We start from the raw sequence: 15,481 nt of genomic DNA, 5'->3' as shown, positions 1-15,481 counted from the left end.
GCAACATTAGAGATTCCGCTTGAGTAGGGCACGTAACTGTGGTAGCTTAGAAAATAAAAACAATGCAGCTTTTTTCCGAAATGAATTAAATAATAGTTAGATGCACAGAATAATAACTTTTTAAAATATTTCACCAATTAAATTGACAGCTCATTTTCTGAAGTAACTGAATGACCCCATTTCTAGAAGGCCCCTGAAATCATCTAATATAAAACAGTTCATTCCCTCTTTCTTTTTAGAGGAAGGGCAGGAAGCCGAGTGAACCAACTTTATTTTCAGGTCACAGGGGATCAGTGGGATGACTCATACAGACAGCCATTCACACCTACAGCCAAGTCAGAGTAGCCACTTATTAGTTTAACCCGCTTGTCTTTGGACTGTGGGAGGATTTAGTTGCCATCATAATGATGATGTAGTCCAAAACCACTAACCTTGAAGTAATAAAGTAGTTGAAAAAAACTGAAGAAAAGAATGTGTCTCATCTTACATAGTTAAGTTCAGAGGAGGGAACTGGTATTGAGTTACACAGCTCCTGTTGTTTACACGTTGGCTGGCCTGTTACAGAAGACAGGGATGGAAAATAGCATTCCCCATTAATGGTCACAGCCTTGAGATAGATAAAAGTGAGTCCCTCAGCAGGGTCTGTTTCTCCTAATGATGCAAAGAAAAAAAAATCCTTAATGGGTTCCAACGAAGACTGCCTCCCACCACAACAACCTATAGAGCACTATGTTTGCATTATTAAACAGATCCCTGGGACCTCTGGGATCCTGTAGTTTTAAAGACGTTCATTTAAAAATACTGCAAAATGCTGAACATCTCCTACGACTATCAGGAGCAAGTTGGGGTGATTTCGGATAGACGGCTGAACATTTCTGAAGAACCGCGTGTTCCTTTTTTTTTTTTTTAAATCTTCTTTTGGATTTCACTGGACTACCGCCTAACAAAACCTCCATATTAACAGCCCAGTTTATTTCCAAATACCTGAAATCACGCACTGGTACACACACAATGAAACACAGAGCCCGTTGATTTAGGGGACTCAGTTAAATGGGATTTACTCAATCAATTCAATGAAATTAATTGAAAAATAAAACCTTATTTTGGCTTTTGAGTAGCGTGCGCCAAAGGGGATTTTGCGCAAGTCCTGCGTGTGCATACCAGCTACGCGAACAAAGGGTTCCATGGTGTAATGGTTAGCACTCTGGACTTTGAATCCAGCGATCCGAGTTCAAATCTCGGTGGAACCTGTCGCTTTTCACTTTGAGATGGCATCAAATTGGCCTACTGTTGAGTACATCATCCATAATCAGTCGACGTAATCGGCATAAAAAGATTTAAGGTTTGTTATGGAAATGCTTATTTGGGCCCCTGCATGTGTTTAATCCTGCTTGATGTTAGATCAAATTGCGAAGTTTTTGTGGTGTCCTGCTTTGGGAGGCTATTGCAATTTGCGACTGTTTGGAAAACCCTACCTGATTCAACCTAAAGCGTTTACCTAATCAATCGAAGTAAGAATGGCTTCAATAAATTAATCCAGTCAGAAGAATAAATGTCAGGCATAGTTTACATATAGAAAAAAAAAATGCATGTGAAATAGTGTTTCAGTTATAACTGTGTCAGGTGTAGAGGTGTAAATTACACTGCTGTTTACACAAATCATAATCTTGCATCACAACTGAACCTCATCCTGGTTTGTTTTGTTTGATGGACCTTAGGAAGTCGAGGCGAGATCGTCAGTTCAGCGTGCAGGGGAAACACCTTGGGTCACAACTAAACTCGTGGTTCATTGTATGATTTATGGCACCGTGTCTAACACTTTTACTCTCAAGAGCAAATACTTGAAAATAGTAGAGAGAGAATGATGAGACAAAACTTTGCAAGTAAAGGAATAAAAGGCGTATTTCAATAAAATGTGTTTGTCTTGAATGAAGAATACTTTTGTTTTTGTATATAAAAAAATGTACATTGGTTTCATACCACTCTTCAGCCACTAATATTTTTAAAAAGCAAGTATTTCATTTCATATACATGCGGGTTAACTATAGTAGCTATAGTAACTATGGTAAACGGTATAATAAAGAAAACAAACCTGTTGTATTTGTCCACATATGTGTTTTCCCTCTCGACCAGCAGGGGGCGCCGCATCCCTTGATGTGTGACAGGCAGAGCCTTTGAAAGTTGAAAGTTCAGTTGAGCGTTGGTTCTGGTCACAGGCAGACGTGTGACGTATGGTGACGTTCCGTTACGTGTTTCTTGGCGGGACGACGTCGTTATAAAATTAAGTCGCGCGGCGTAAACAGTTTGATGTGTTACAGCTGGTGACATTTTGATAAGCAAAAAATTGTTAACTTTAACGGGCGAGTGTAACGACGACGCCAGGGACTAACCTCTGCTTCTTTGTCTTCTTTTTTTAATCTTGACATAAGAGCGTTAACCTAACTCAATCGAGGTAAGACTTATATGTAAACCGAAGTAGTTTTAACGCTAAGTTATAACCAGCTGAAAACACGTTAAATGACGTTATATGAAAATAATGCATGTGTTTACTCTCCTGTGTAGTGACTCGGGTGCTTGTTCTTAGTTTGAGGATTCACTTTATTTTTCTGTAACGGTACACTCACCGGGCACTTCGTTAGGTAAACGTTGCTAGCACTAGGTTCGACCCCCAGAACTGCCTTCCTTATTCATGGTCTATGTTGGCACGATAGCATCACACAGTTGCTGCAGATTTGCAGCCGTTGCACATTCATAATGAGTATCTCCAAGTCCAGTTCATCCCAGATTTGGTGTATTAGATTGAGATCTGGCGCCTGAGGAAAGCGGACTCACTATCTTAGCCAAGAAGCCAGTTTGAGATAATGTGAGATTTGTGACATTGTGTAATGATACTGTTCTTAATAGCAGTCATAAGTTGGATTCAGTGTAGTTATAAAAGGATTGACTTGGTTAGGAACAATACTCAGGAACGCTGTGGTATTTAATTGATTTTCAGCTAAGAGACCCAAAGTGTACAAAGAATCTCTAACAGGCCATTACACCACAGACAGCAGCCTGAACCATTGAAACAAGCCAGTATGGATGCTTTAATGTAATTTACACCAAATCCTGACCTTACCATCTGAAATTTAGAATAGAAGTCAACATTCATTAGACCAGTAATTTTTTTTTTTGCCAATCTTCTGTTGTCATGTGCTTGTGCAGACTGTAGCCTTAGTTTCCTGTTTTTAGTTGACAGGAGTGGCCCCCATTGTGGCCTTCTGCTGCTGTAGTAAATCTGTTTCATGTAGTGCATTCAGAGATGCTCTTCTGCATACCTTGGTTGTAACGAGTGATTATTACTTGGTCATTCTACCCTTCCTCTGACATTAACACTGTGTTTTACCCCAGAACACTGCCATTGACTGGACAGTTTCTTTTTCAGATCATTCTCTATAAACACTAGAGATGGTTCTGTGGGGAAATCCTAGTAGATCTCCAGTATCTAAACTACTCAGACCAGCCCATCTAACACCAACAATCGTGCCATGTTTAAAGTAATGTCAATCAGCTTTCTTCTTCATTCTGATTTTAAGTTTGAACTTCAGCAAGTCAGCTTGACCATCTCTGTATGCTTAAATGTATTGAGCTGAGAGTTTTTTCTCCTCCTGAGACTCACTGTTCAAAACGTATTAGTTTTCTGAAGACATGACCTTTTCATACATATACATCTTTTTTTTAGTTCTTAATTTTTTAATGACTGGGCTATTATGTGTAAAAATGTAATAGCCAAACTTAATTCTTTAAAAAGAAAGATTAAACACATTGGGATGTTGTCACACACACAGTTATATGAGTGTAATGCACAGTGAAATGCTTATATATCAGGTCCTTATACGAGTAAAGTGGAAGACATAAATAGAGAAGAATCACTGAACTCATTTAATGGTTGGTTAACATTATGAACTAGTAGTTCAGCTATAGGCCAATTATCCAGAAGTCGGTTAATATGTTGTGGGCAAGGGTGGGCTTTGTTTCTTTTAAAACGTTAAAATGAGCATTAAAGAGAGTGAAACCAACTCCTTGCTGAAGGTGCATGAGTGTTCTCCTGCTTGTCTTCAGTTTTACCCTCCTGTCCGACAGGTGGCGGTACTGAACTTGTAGGCTGGTTTGCTAATCCCTGACAAAGAAAAACAATAACAATTTAACGCGGTGACAAAACTGATTACCTATTGCGCATTTTCTTGCTAATTAACAACCGCATTTCACACAGATGAAAGCTTGTGAAGAGTTGTAACTCGCCGTTACACTGAGCGACTGACGTTAACTAGCAAGTGTAACGCCGAAGCTAACAGAGGTTCAGCAGACAGTGCTTATTTGATGTCATTTGGACTTGAAGCATCATCAATTCCGTTAAGAGAGGTAAAAAAAATTTATTTTAAATAAACCGATATTAGTTTTAGCGCTACGCTGACAGCTGCTGAAAAGGGCCGCTGTAACCGTATAAAGACGAGCATCAACTCTGATTAAGGCTGCTGTATGTGTGTGTACAGCGCAGAAGCAGAGCTGCACTGAAGTACAGTTTCAGCTTCTACGACATCAGAAGCCTACGCTTTACTTTGTGTGACTGTAAAACTGATGGGTGACAAATTACTGCGGGTGCTTTTACACAGGTGCTAAGCATAGCACCGTGAAGCGATTGAACTACCAGTGATGATGATTTTATATAAGATGACTGGAGCGGCAGGTTAGTGATTTGAGAAGTGGTTTCACTGTGTCGCAATGAACAGGTGGCAGGAGTCTGTCACAGAAGCCTCTTTGCTCGTATCTTGGCTGCGTTTCCGTGCATTATCTGAAGATTGACACACTTGCACAACAAAACTGCTTACTGTTTGCAAACCACTGAGCTCAGTGGTTACGGTGGAGGCGTACAGCAAGGAAACCAGACAATTCATTGGTGCAACCTGCAGAATCTGCCTGGATTTTCTTTTTCTACATAACGTTGTGCAGTTTTCTGGTCAACTGAAAAACCATCGGTCTGTCTGTCTGCCCGCTGGCCACCACTCACAACCACTTGATCACAAGGTGATTGCATTGGTCGTTTAATAGGAGGCAGTCTTCTGTATTCAGTCACAGTTTGCCAGTCAGAAATATACTTGTTATCAAATACTTGCTGTCTAATTTATAAATGCAGACAGATTGCCAACATGTCGCCATCAGTTTGAACAAGTCTTTGTTAATAAGGAGACTCGACTCAAATGGCTTCCAGCTGGTTGTATTCTGGTCATATTCCTATAGAGCAGAAAGGCTGCTGAGCACAAATTTAACAGTTAAAAGTGAATTTCTGTTGACGTCTATGAGGACACAAATTCACATTTGGTATTTTCAGACAGCTTATCACTGTTAACTGTTGTATTATCAGGAACAGATTGGATGTAATTAACAACAACTGTAATTAAAATTCAGTTGCATACAGTTGGCCTGTCTGTCTTATGGCAATACAGCTATGCCAGGTTTATTGACAGTGTTGGTGTGCTTATTGGATAAAACAGACAAAGTTTAACTTTGAGAACATAATTGGTTATTTTAAAAGTTATTGAAACTTAGTATATCATAAAATCTTAATGCATATCAAATTGTGATAATATTTTATTGTGGGGTATTTGCCGATCCCCACTTAAAATATGATATTTTTATACAAGCTTGTTTCTGCCAAGTGGGACTATTAATAAGACACTAAGCCAGAATTTCTTATCACAATCTCAACATTTTGACTTACTAATTGAAATTTCAAATAATTTTTTCACATGTTTGAGTTGATAAGTTTGTATTTTGAAACAGCCTTCCTCAGCTTGGCTGCTGAAAACTTAAGTTTAACTCTGTCTTGCTCATGATTTGTGGCCTTTTTTCTTTTTTTTTTTTGCACCAGCTGCATGTATGAATTATGAATGAGTGTAAGGCTGTATGATGTGTTTTGTATGTTGAGATGAGTATACTTGTTTCGGCCACTGAAACAAAAAACCAAAAAAAAAAACTTGATGACTGGCAGACTTCAAGTTAAATGCCATTATTTTCTGTATATTAGTGCATATTAGTCAGACTGAGTTTTAATGAGCTATAGTTTCTTATGTTGGATTAAACCCACATTTCTGCGGTCTGATTTGTCTCTCCAGGAATCTTCACTCGTTTTTTTTTCTTTTTTTTCTTTCTTTTTTTTTTTCTTTTTTTTGGTGATGGAGTCATCTGACAGCCAGGGGAAACTCAATCACATGGTGGGGACTATGGAGCCAAATGATGTTCCTGCTGCTGAAGGTGCCACCGGACAGAAAGACACGTCACCTGTAGACATGCTGAGGTTTGTATCTCTCACCCCAACATTGGTGTTGAAGGTCAGTTTTTGATCCAGCTGTGCCGCACACGTCACCTCTGGTCTTTACTTTCTTTACAGAATAAAGCAACAGATGTCCAACCAGTGCTTTGAGATGGCAGTACAGCTCAACGCAGGTATAAAACAATTTTCTTGAATAAATTTGTTTTTATTTTTTAAGAGCAAAAATGGAAATTAATTTTAAGTTTCCCCTGATAGAAAAAAATAAAAGGTCATGCAGCACATCTGAAGCAGAGAGAGACTTGTGAGTATTTGATGTTTTAAAGCCAAATGTTAAATAGAAAAGGGAAAAAAAGATGTTGACACTTGTTCGTTTCAGGCCAGAATATATCGGTGAGCTTGAAAGGGTGAAGACGCTTCATTTTAACAGCACACTGACCCTGCACAGGTAAACTGCTGCTTGTATTATTTGTTTTTGGAGTTCAGATGTTCTCATGTTTTTCGTGACAGATCATTGATTGTCTCTGTCTTTCAGAATGCAGATGTGGCACGCTATCGGAGAAAAGCTGAACTGGAGTGACTCTGAAGCAGAGTAAGTCAACTGACAACATACAGAAACAGCTGAAATATTTAATTATTTTTATCAAAACATTTGTTTTGTTTTTTTTCCCTCAGTGCTCTGAAAGCCATAAGTGACCGCTGCATGGGTCTTTGTTCACACATAAAACACCTTCAACAGGTGAGCAGCTTAAGTCTGTGTTCTTCTTTGAAGTGCTTTGTGTGTTTAAAATTTTATGGGATTTCCTATATTAGACAATTTGTTTTGTTAGGGTATTGTAATCACTTATAGTATTGTGCAAAGGTCTTGAGTCAACCCTCATTTGATATTTTGCTTGGAAAATGGATAATGTGTTCTGATCTTTATTGAAACATGAAAACGTTCATGGAAGTGCAGTGTATATAAGGCAAACACAGGATCTGTCCAAGTCAATACTTGGCATGACGACCTTTATTCTTCAACATAAATGCTACAGGTTAAAGTGCTACTTAAAGTTGAGGGTTTTATACCCTAATCTACTATTTATTTTTCCAACAGGAGTCCAAAAAACTTCAAGATGAGGTTACAGAAATACAGAAGAACAGACTTGGTATGCTTTACGAGAAAGAAATCGGATGTCTTTCACAGTTAAAGTTCTTAGTTATTTATTGTTTCGACTCCAGATTAAAGTAGTACTTTCTGCTTGCAGAGATGAAACGGCTCACGCATGAGAAGATCAAACACATGGAGGAGTCTTCAAAGAAAGAGTATCCAGACATGGAAAAGTACAAAGCTGCGTTGGAGAAAGGCCAAGCAAACCTGGAAAAATATAAAAAGATGGCCATCATGACCCAAAATGTCCTCAGGGTAAACTTTAGAAAAAACAGTCGGTACAGTTTATGACTGAATGTATGATACTCACTCGCAGTTTTGTTGGTTGTATGTTAATGTTTGTTTTCCTCTTCAGGGCATTCTCTTGGCCTGTAAAGTCAACTGGCTTGATGATCCCAAACTTCGAGACATCGCCATGACACTCGAGGAGTTTCCCATCTCTGAGTAAAGATTGTGTGTGTGTGTGTGTGTGTGTGTGTGTGTGTGCGCGCGTCAAACTGTTTCAAAAACAGTTTTAGTTTCATCTTGAAAAAGTAAAAGCAATGCCGCCAGAGCGCCACCAGAGGGCGCGGAGGAAGCGAGCCAACAGATGAAACCTGCAGCTCAGCGTGTCACTGAAGAAGAGAAAGAGCAGCATAGAGGAAGGACTACACGTGTTTACAAAGTCCAGCCAGCCTTACTCTGGATAATTACTTACAATTTGGATTTTTGTAGCTCTTTAAGTAGGACAAAATAAAGTAAAATGCCGAAGGTCAAAGCGGTGAAGAAAAGCAGACAGCACCAAGAGGTCAAAAACCAAGGTACGTTTCTGAACGGGGTGCGTTAGCATTAGCATGTTAGCATGCCAGACTTTAGAGACGGGGTCAGTCATCGTGTCTGCAGTGTTTGCATATTGAGCTGGTGTATCGCTGTTTTAGCAGTCACAGCATTTAACATGAAGCACTGCTGTAACTGTCGTCACTTGTGTTGACGTGGAAACGTTTTAGTGACTCCAGCCCACCAGCTACTTCAATTAAAAGGTTTCTTTTGAAAGTTTCTTTTCCTGCAAATTGTTAATTTGTGCTAACTGCGATATTTAGTCCAGCTGCTTCCGCTGTTATTTTCTGTATGCATTGTTTAGGAGGTGAACAAATGACGTAAACACAAATTGTTTATGCTTAATCAAGATCAGAGAAACATAACTGACTGTAACAGTTCTAACATGTAGATTTATTACTACTGTTTTGCAATATTATGAATGTAAATATTCACCAAAGAGGCTTATGTATGAAGAAATGTTGAAAGTCATTCCTGATATGTAAATAAATGTCTTTTGTCATTATGTTAAAATGCTCGTTTTGATTTTTTTTCTTTTTTTTTTTTTCATGGTGGTGGTTATTTCATTTGCAAGCACCCTGAACCTCAAATGTCAATGAAAAATGTTTACTGATAACAGAGCAACAAACTCAGCCAGACTCTTGTTTGGGGCTTGGTGGTGTCAGATTCCCTGATACGTTTTAAGGGCCCAGCCACAAAAATATTTAAGCTATTCTGAAGTCAAATCATGAGGCTGAGCCAGTAATTCATTACTGTTCATGCAAACCAGACCACTGATCCTGACTAATTCATTGCAGGCTGAAACAAACCTCAGTCCACCACGAGTCTTGGAAAGGTGGCCTTCCTTGATTCTTGGCAGCTATTGGAAGAGAGCCAGACTTTATGAAGCTTTCTGTTGTTTGGTATTGTCTGTTGGAAAAACATCAAACTAATCAAAATGTCACTCTGGTCACTCTGCGAGATGCGTTTGATATTTGTAATAAGTAGTCGTGACTGACCGTGGAAGGTGGGGGAATTGGTGCTGCAACTTTACAGTATGCATTTTATTCCACAGGAATAGATGGGCATGGAGAAACGGGAGCAACATTGAAAGTCCACAAAAGCAGTTTAACACTGAAATGATAAGCAGTTACTTCTGCCTCGGATCTGAGTCTGTATGCATGAATTTAAATGAAATTAGAAGTATGACCATCTGGAAACTTAGTTGATGAACAGGCAGGCTGAACTGTAAACTCATTCCTACCTGAAGGCTGAGAGAAGTGCAGAAGATTTTTAAAAAGGAGGATGGATGCAAAGAAAAATGGCATCTTGGTGCCAATTATGAGCGCAGGAAATTATATTTTTTAACCTGTAGCCGTGGTCATGTTTCTCAGCGGTTTCTGGACGGGATTGTGTGATTCCTTAATACTGTCTCACTGCCAGGTGAATGTTAACCCCACTGAACAAAAAGCAGTGCAATGTTCACCCATCTGCAAAAGATGCAGTGTTTGAGTAATGATGATTATAAAATTTTCAGGAGCTGTTTATCTGCAAAATGAGCCTTGGGGGTTTCTTGCTGTGTATATACAGAAGGAGGACTGTAGTGCATTAAAATCCAATTTAGTAGAAACTGTGAAAAATGGCTCATATTCATCTTAGCAAGGGAACAAGCAAAAAAGTATAGTATAACGTTTAGATTTTGCAAGAGCTTCATAGATGTTTTTCATGGGACTAGATGAGCTGGCATGGATGGACTTATCCTTGGCTTAAAATGTGAGCTTAGGACATATAAACAGATATAATTGTTCATATATAAATGACCATAGTCGTCACACATGACCAGCATGCAGTGCTCAGTTTGCTCTCTGTTGCAGGGATCATGTTCAACACTGGCATCGGCCAGCACATCCTGAAGAATCCTCTGGTTGTCAATGGGATTATTGAAAAGGTGGGAAGTACTTGCTGATGCTGCTACAGACAAAAATTTTAACAAATATTCACAAAATGTAAAATATGTGTTTTAAAAAAAAGAAGTGGACAATCATGCAGAGGCTGCTGATCTAACTGAACTGTGACGCGTCTCTTTTTCAGGCTGCTTTGAGGCCGACAGACGTGGTGCTCGAGGTGGGACCTGGTACTGGTAACATGACGGTTAAGCTGCTGGAAAAAGCCAAAAAAGTAAGAGCCTCAAACTGTCGGGGGTCTCGCTCCAAGAACTCACACTACACCTTTATGCAAGCCTTTTTTCAAACATGTTGTGATACACAATGTCAGTAAATACAGATATTTTTAAACCTATATTTAATAGAGAATTGTGTAAACATATTTAATATTGACACTGAAAATCCAATTAGTTTGTTTTACATTCTCATTATTATTTGTTATGAGATGTTCTGTAACTTATTAAGCCCCAACTAAATTGCAAATGGGACAAAAAGTTGCACAAAATCCTTTCAAACCACCAAAAGTTTAATTCATTTTTGAGATTTGAGATTTTATAAAATTTAGCAAACACCAAAAATGAATTGCATATTGTGGATAATTTGCATGAAAAGGAGCATATACATCAAAATGTATTTTCAGTGGTGCAGTCAAAGTTTTAAGTATCCCAGAAAGTCACACTTTATTTTTCAAAATCACCAGTGGAGCTGTGACAGACGGTGGAGACGATATTTAGTAACTCATGTGGATTAACTCTACAATCAACATATATTTGGTTCGATTCCAGGAGGAGGTACAAATGCATCTGATGTGTAAAAATAAAAATAAATAAGAAAAAATTAAAATAAATAAATCTAAATCAAAAAGCCCAGGGCCAGTATTTTAATTGCTTGCAGACAGTTGCAGAAAGCACGTATGAATGCATGTTTCTGTTATATTGTTTCTTGGAGAATGCTTGGAGCACACGTGCGTAGTTGGTAGATCTCAGCATGGTGTCTTTACAGACAGGTCCACGTTGTCACAGTTAATTGGAGAGGACACAGAGTGCTCCTTTTACCCTGTAATGATAAAATTTACACCCCCAAAAAGACCCTCCACACACTTGGAAAGTATAAAACTGCCATAAGACTACACAGACCGCACTCCCGGAGTTTGTCTGGTATTTCGGTTCACTTTGGTGTTTGTTCGGTGCTGCAGTGACTGCAGATTTTTAAAAGTGACTCGCCGTTTTTGCAGGTAGTCGCCTGCGAGTTGGACTGCAGATTGGTGGCTGAACTTCAGAAGAGAGTACAGTGCACGTGAGTGAACAAAGCAGTGCTGCTCTTACATATACTGTGCTTAAAAGTCGTATTTGAATATAAAGTGATCTAATAAAATGATTGTTTTCTCCATCAGACCCTTACAAGCCAAGCTTCAGATATTAATTGGAGATGTGCTAAAAACAGATCTGCCTTTCTTTGACGTCTGTGTGGCTAACTTACCTTACCAGGTACGGACGTGTTTCTGCCAAATCCACACAAGTCTTTCAGTGTCTTGCATTGCACTTGGACCAAACACAGTTTCTCTTTGTGCAGATTTCATCACCTTTTGTCTTCAAGCTCCTGCTGCACCGGCCTTTCTTCAGGTGAGACACAGCTGGAAGTCCATAGAGGAAGTTTGATCGTCTTTTCTCGTATCCCTGCTGTGTTAAGTGCCTGTTATTTATTTATTTTCCTCCAGGTGTGCAGTCTTGATGTTCCAGCGAGAGTTCGCCATGCGCCTGGTTGCCAAGCCTGGAGACAAACTGTACTGCAGACTTTCCATCAACACACAGCTTCTGGCTCGTGTAGACCATCTCATGAAGGTCAGCATCCGCTCTCTGATGGTTGTCTAATGCTAACAGCAACTCTCTAGACCAACGGTCCCCAACCTTTTTTGCGCCACGGACCGGTTTATGCCCGACAATATTTTCATGGACCGGCCTTTAAGGTGTCGCGGATAAATACAACAAAATAAAACTAGTACCGGTACCGAAAAAAAGAAAAAATATTCATAACACACGTGAAAAGACCCAGGAAAACAGAGTAAACAATAAAAACGATAACAAAATAACGCTGAAAACAGATTAAAAACCCTGAAAACTATACATTTCACACCTGAACCTCAACTCTTGCGGCTCGGTACCAAGCGACTCACGGACCGGTACCGGTCCGAGGCCCGGGGGTTGGGGACCGCTGCTCTAGACCATATGTCTCAGTGTTAATGTGTATTTTCAATGTTATCAGGTAGGGAAGAATAATTTCCGCCCCCCTCCGAAAGTGGAGTCGAGCGTCGTCAGGATAGAACCCAAAAATCCTCCTCCTCCAGTGAACTTCCAGGTGAGCTTTGATTGTTAACGAATCCTACTGTGGAGGAGTATTCATTAAAAATATAAGTTAGACTGAAGGTGTATGTTGTTTTTATTCTAGGAGTGGGACGGCCTTGTCAGAATAGCCTTTGTAAGGAAAAACAAAACCCTCAACGCAGCTTTTAAGTGAGTAGCTCTCAAACTGTTCAGTCAAAAGTGGGTGTGGTCAAGAGCAGATGGTCATGTGATCTTGTGTTCTGTAGGTCCGCTGCAGTGGAGCAGATGCTGGAGAAGAACTACAGAATTCACTGTTCTCTTCACAATACGGTGAGCCAAGTTTTTAAATAAACGACTCCTCAGCCCTCTTTAAAGATCTCGCCCGCTCCCTGTTTCTCTGCTTTTAATCAGGAATCTTTTTGTGCATCTTCACAGGAAGTCCCAGCTGACTTCAGCATTAGCAAAAAAATCGAGAGTGTCCTTCAGGAAGCAGATTTCAGTGAGAAGAGAGCCAGGTCGATGGACATTGATGACTTCATGGTGTAAGCTGACATTCTCCACCTTGAAACGCCACAGCCTGTAGCTTTTAGTGTGCTTTCCCTACACTTCCTTTGTAATTACATAGTAAAAAATGCCTCTTTTCCACTATTACCTACTCGACTCTATTCTCTTGCATTACAATTGAGCACCTCTAGTATGGTTGGCTCAAGAGTCCTGTGATGTAATTTGTATGTGACACAAACGCAACAGTCGAGCACATCAAAGCGATGGCATTACCTGCTCAATCAGGGGCTTTTTTTTCAGACTTGGGGTAAAGATAAGAGCCAGAATGAGTCACTCCCTGACCAATCAGTGGCATGCGGTCTATTTATGTCCCATTTTCAGCTCGACTCTACTTGCTTTGAACCCCAATGAAGAGTTTTGTTGTTGTTTTTTCTGGTTTTTTTCTTCTAAGTAATTGGTACCAGGTTTTACCAACTAATGGAAAACTCAAAAAATTCAGATTAGAACTTGGCATGTAACATATGTACACGAATATGACAGGAGTCTATTGTACATTATAAACGGCAGGCTGCATGTGGTCGTTAAAGGCTTCACTGTTCTAATGTGTTCAATTGTCTTTTCTTCATCATCCTCAGACTGCTGCATGCGTTCAACTCTGCAGGAATCCACTTCTCCTAACTCTGATGAGAAGATCTTCACATCTTTCAAAATTGTCACGCAAGGGAGAATTTTGTGGTCAGATCAGGGAAGAACAAACGCCTGTCTGGTTCAGCCCCTGGAGCCATGTTTGACGGAACTGAAATTTAAGATATTGAAATGGTTGAATGAAATATACAAATAATATCAGATGCATTTAAAGTGCTCATATTGAGTGCTATTTTACATTTGTGAAAATATGACCTGTAAAAACTTTGAGCACAGATACTTTAAAGCCTCTTACTGGTCTGAGTTTGTTCTTTGTCCAAAAAGTTTAGAAAACCAGATGTTTTCTAAACAACAGATTTTCCTATTCATGAAAAGTGTAGACATCTTACATTGTTTTTTATTTAACTCTCAATAATGCAGAGTTACTCCTGCGTAACAGGTGCCCTTTAACAAGAATCAATATTCCCCGTCGCACTACATAAACAATTTGATTGCTTTCATTAGAAGTCTTGCTTTATGCTTTTGTCCTGACTTTTTTTCTGTTTTTGAACGTTTGTACCAGAAAAGAAATCTTTTAATGGTATGACTGCCATGAATATAACTACATGTAAAGAAACTAGAAATATTAAAACATAGTCTGGATAAGCTCAGAACAAGGATAATCAATTAATGAGTTACTAAAGAACAGACTGAGGGGTATAAAAACGCAATAAATGTTATGAAAGAAAATGGTGACCATTTGTTTTCTAACAATAATACACGTCTATTGGAAACACCAAAGAAACATGGATACAGAAAGAACACGTGTGGAAGTTGTAGTTACTCACTCTCGCCGCTGGAGGGCAGTGAATAGCAATTAATGTCTTGGTCATGTTAAGGTGGAAACATTGGCTACTGATGCTGAGATGACTTTCAAAATAAAATAAGTTTGCCATTTGAGTACAATAATACACTGCAGGCTGTTACTGTTGTAAGTTAATATTTTCCTTTTTAATATAGAATAAAACATTTTAAGTATTGACATCACGCTCTGAGGCGTCTACTACAAAGGAGGATTTCGTCTTGAGCAGGTAATTTCAGGGTTAACCCTGAATATTCTATACCGCGAAGGTGGTTCACTTACCAGGGTAAATCACTATGGTGACGTATTCTACTTTCCTCATAAGAGATCCTGCTGACCAATCAGATCTCCAGAATACAACGCTCAGCAGTGAATACAGATTCTTAGACGTACCATTATTACTTTATTTTCGCCTCTCTTTTACCTACATTTTTGCGATTACTTTTGTTTTCTAAGCATCAGTACCTGATCTTAAAACAGGAGGATGCCTATACTGCTGCAGACTAAGCCTATGTTTGAATTCTATTTTTATAATTATCTTTTACAGCAGAACTGAGAGCGAACTCGGTGATAAAATAATTTGAGTTAAATGTTTATTTTACTGGTCTGTGCGCTAAATCACAGATTCACGGGTTCTTGTTCTTTATAGATTTTTGACAATCATTTTATCATCTGATAAAATCTCTTGATTGGAGCAGGTGACACTCATTTTATGTGGAAGAAAAATGAGCCATGAAACTTTTAGATTAGTCAGATACCGCTAACACCACCCCAGGGGAAACCTTGGGTTAACTTAGCCAGTTTATAACCAGCTTTGTGTGACTGCTTATCTTGATCGTTAGCGATAGGATAAGTGAATCCAGACAGCGCAGAGATACGGTTGTGTTAAACTCGCACTGATGGGAAAACTTAAAGTAGCGCAGTCAAATTCGAGGTGGTGAAGCGGAGCCCACCTTTAGACGCTCAATTTCTACT

At 39.2% G+C, this 15,481-nt stretch overlaps 2 protein-coding genes and 1 non-coding gene across 5 annotated transcripts; all 3 read left to right on the top strand.

Moving 5' to 3' along the window:
• The first annotated feature begins 1,178 nt into the window (after positions 1 to 1,178).
• Positions 1,179 to 1,250, top strand: trnaq-uug (transfer RNA glutamine (anticodon UUG)). Its single transcript has one exon. It is a non-coding gene; the product is annotated as a tRNA-Gln (tRNA).
• Positions 1,251 to 2,229: 979 nt separating this feature from the next.
• cenph (centromere protein H) lies at positions 2,230 to 8,786 on the top strand. 3 transcript variants are annotated; one of them, XM_085294200.1, is made up of 10 exons: positions 2,230 to 2,452; positions 6,153 to 6,334; positions 6,428 to 6,483; positions 6,566 to 6,611; positions 6,687 to 6,755; positions 6,843 to 6,899; positions 6,983 to 7,046; positions 7,404 to 7,455; positions 7,555 to 7,712; positions 7,813 to 8,786. In XM_085294200.1, exons 2-10 carry the CDS (start codon positions 6,213 to 6,215, stop codon positions 7,903 to 7,905), a joined length of 717 nt encoding a protein of 238 aa, XP_085150326.1. In that variant the 5' UTR covers positions 2,230 to 2,452; positions 6,153 to 6,212; the 3' UTR covers positions 7,906 to 8,786. The 3 variants fall into 3 exon arrangements, with proteins under 3 accessions (XP_085150326.1, XP_085150325.1, XP_085150327.1); XM_085294199.1 differs by lacking the exon at positions 2,230 to 2,452 and adding an exon at positions 4,138 to 4,401; XM_085294201.1 differs by lacking the exon at positions 2,230 to 2,452 and adding an exon at positions 4,455 to 5,064.
• On the top strand, positions 8,119 to 14,394 carry dimt1l (DIM1 dimethyladenosine transferase 1-like (S. cerevisiae)). The gene is made up of 12 exons (XM_085294198.1): positions 8,119 to 8,257; positions 10,127 to 10,200; positions 10,344 to 10,430; positions 11,430 to 11,491; positions 11,589 to 11,682; positions 11,768 to 11,817; positions 11,913 to 12,036; positions 12,458 to 12,550; positions 12,641 to 12,705; positions 12,783 to 12,846; positions 12,952 to 13,058; positions 13,656 to 14,394. Exons 1-12 carry the CDS (start codon positions 8,200 to 8,202, stop codon positions 13,696 to 13,698), a joined length of 921 nt encoding a protein of 306 aa, XP_085150324.1. The 5' UTR covers positions 8,119 to 8,199; the 3' UTR covers positions 13,699 to 14,394.
• The last annotated feature ends 1,087 nt before the right edge of the window (positions 14,395 to 15,481 follow it).

Source organism: Mchenga conophoros, linkage group LG12 (assembly GCF_057382185.1).
Source record: "Mchenga conophoros isolate Kocher_MC1m ecotype Shallow Benthic linkage group LG12, M_conophoros_male_GT1.1, whole genome shotgun sequence".
Lineage (NCBI taxonomy): Eukaryota > Metazoa > Chordata > Actinopteri > Cichliformes > Cichlidae > Mchenga > Mchenga conophoros.
Note: the sequence above shows the minus strand (reverse complement) of the source record. Positions and strands in the feature narration are given on the sequence as shown.

Excerpts from the sequence above, each read along its gene's own strand:
- dimt1l (XM_085294198.1), top strand. The coding sequence starts at position 8,200 with ATGCCGAAGGTCAAAGCGGTGAAGAAAAGCAGACAGCACCAAGAGGTC. Across the intron at positions 12,551-12,640 it reads CTCCTCCAGTGAACTTCCAG|GAGTGGGACGGCCTTGTCAG; the intron begins GTGAGCTTTGAT and ends TTTTTATTCTAG. Across the intron at positions 12,847-12,951 it reads ACTGTTCTCTTCACAATACG|GAAGTCCCAGCTGACTTCAG; the intron begins GTGAGCCAAGTT and ends GCATCTTCACAG.
- cenph (XM_085294199.1), top strand. The coding sequence starts at position 4,360 with ATGTCATTTGGACTTGAAGCATCATCAATTCCGTTAAGAGAG. Across the intron at positions 6,335-6,427 it reads TCACCTGTAGACATGCTGAG|AATAAAGCAACAGATGTCCA; the intron begins GTTTGTATCTCT and ends CTTTCTTTACAG. Across the intron at positions 7,047-7,403 it reads ACATAAAACACCTTCAACAG|GAGTCCAAAAAACTTCAAGA; the intron begins GTGAGCAGCTTA and ends TTTTTCCAACAG.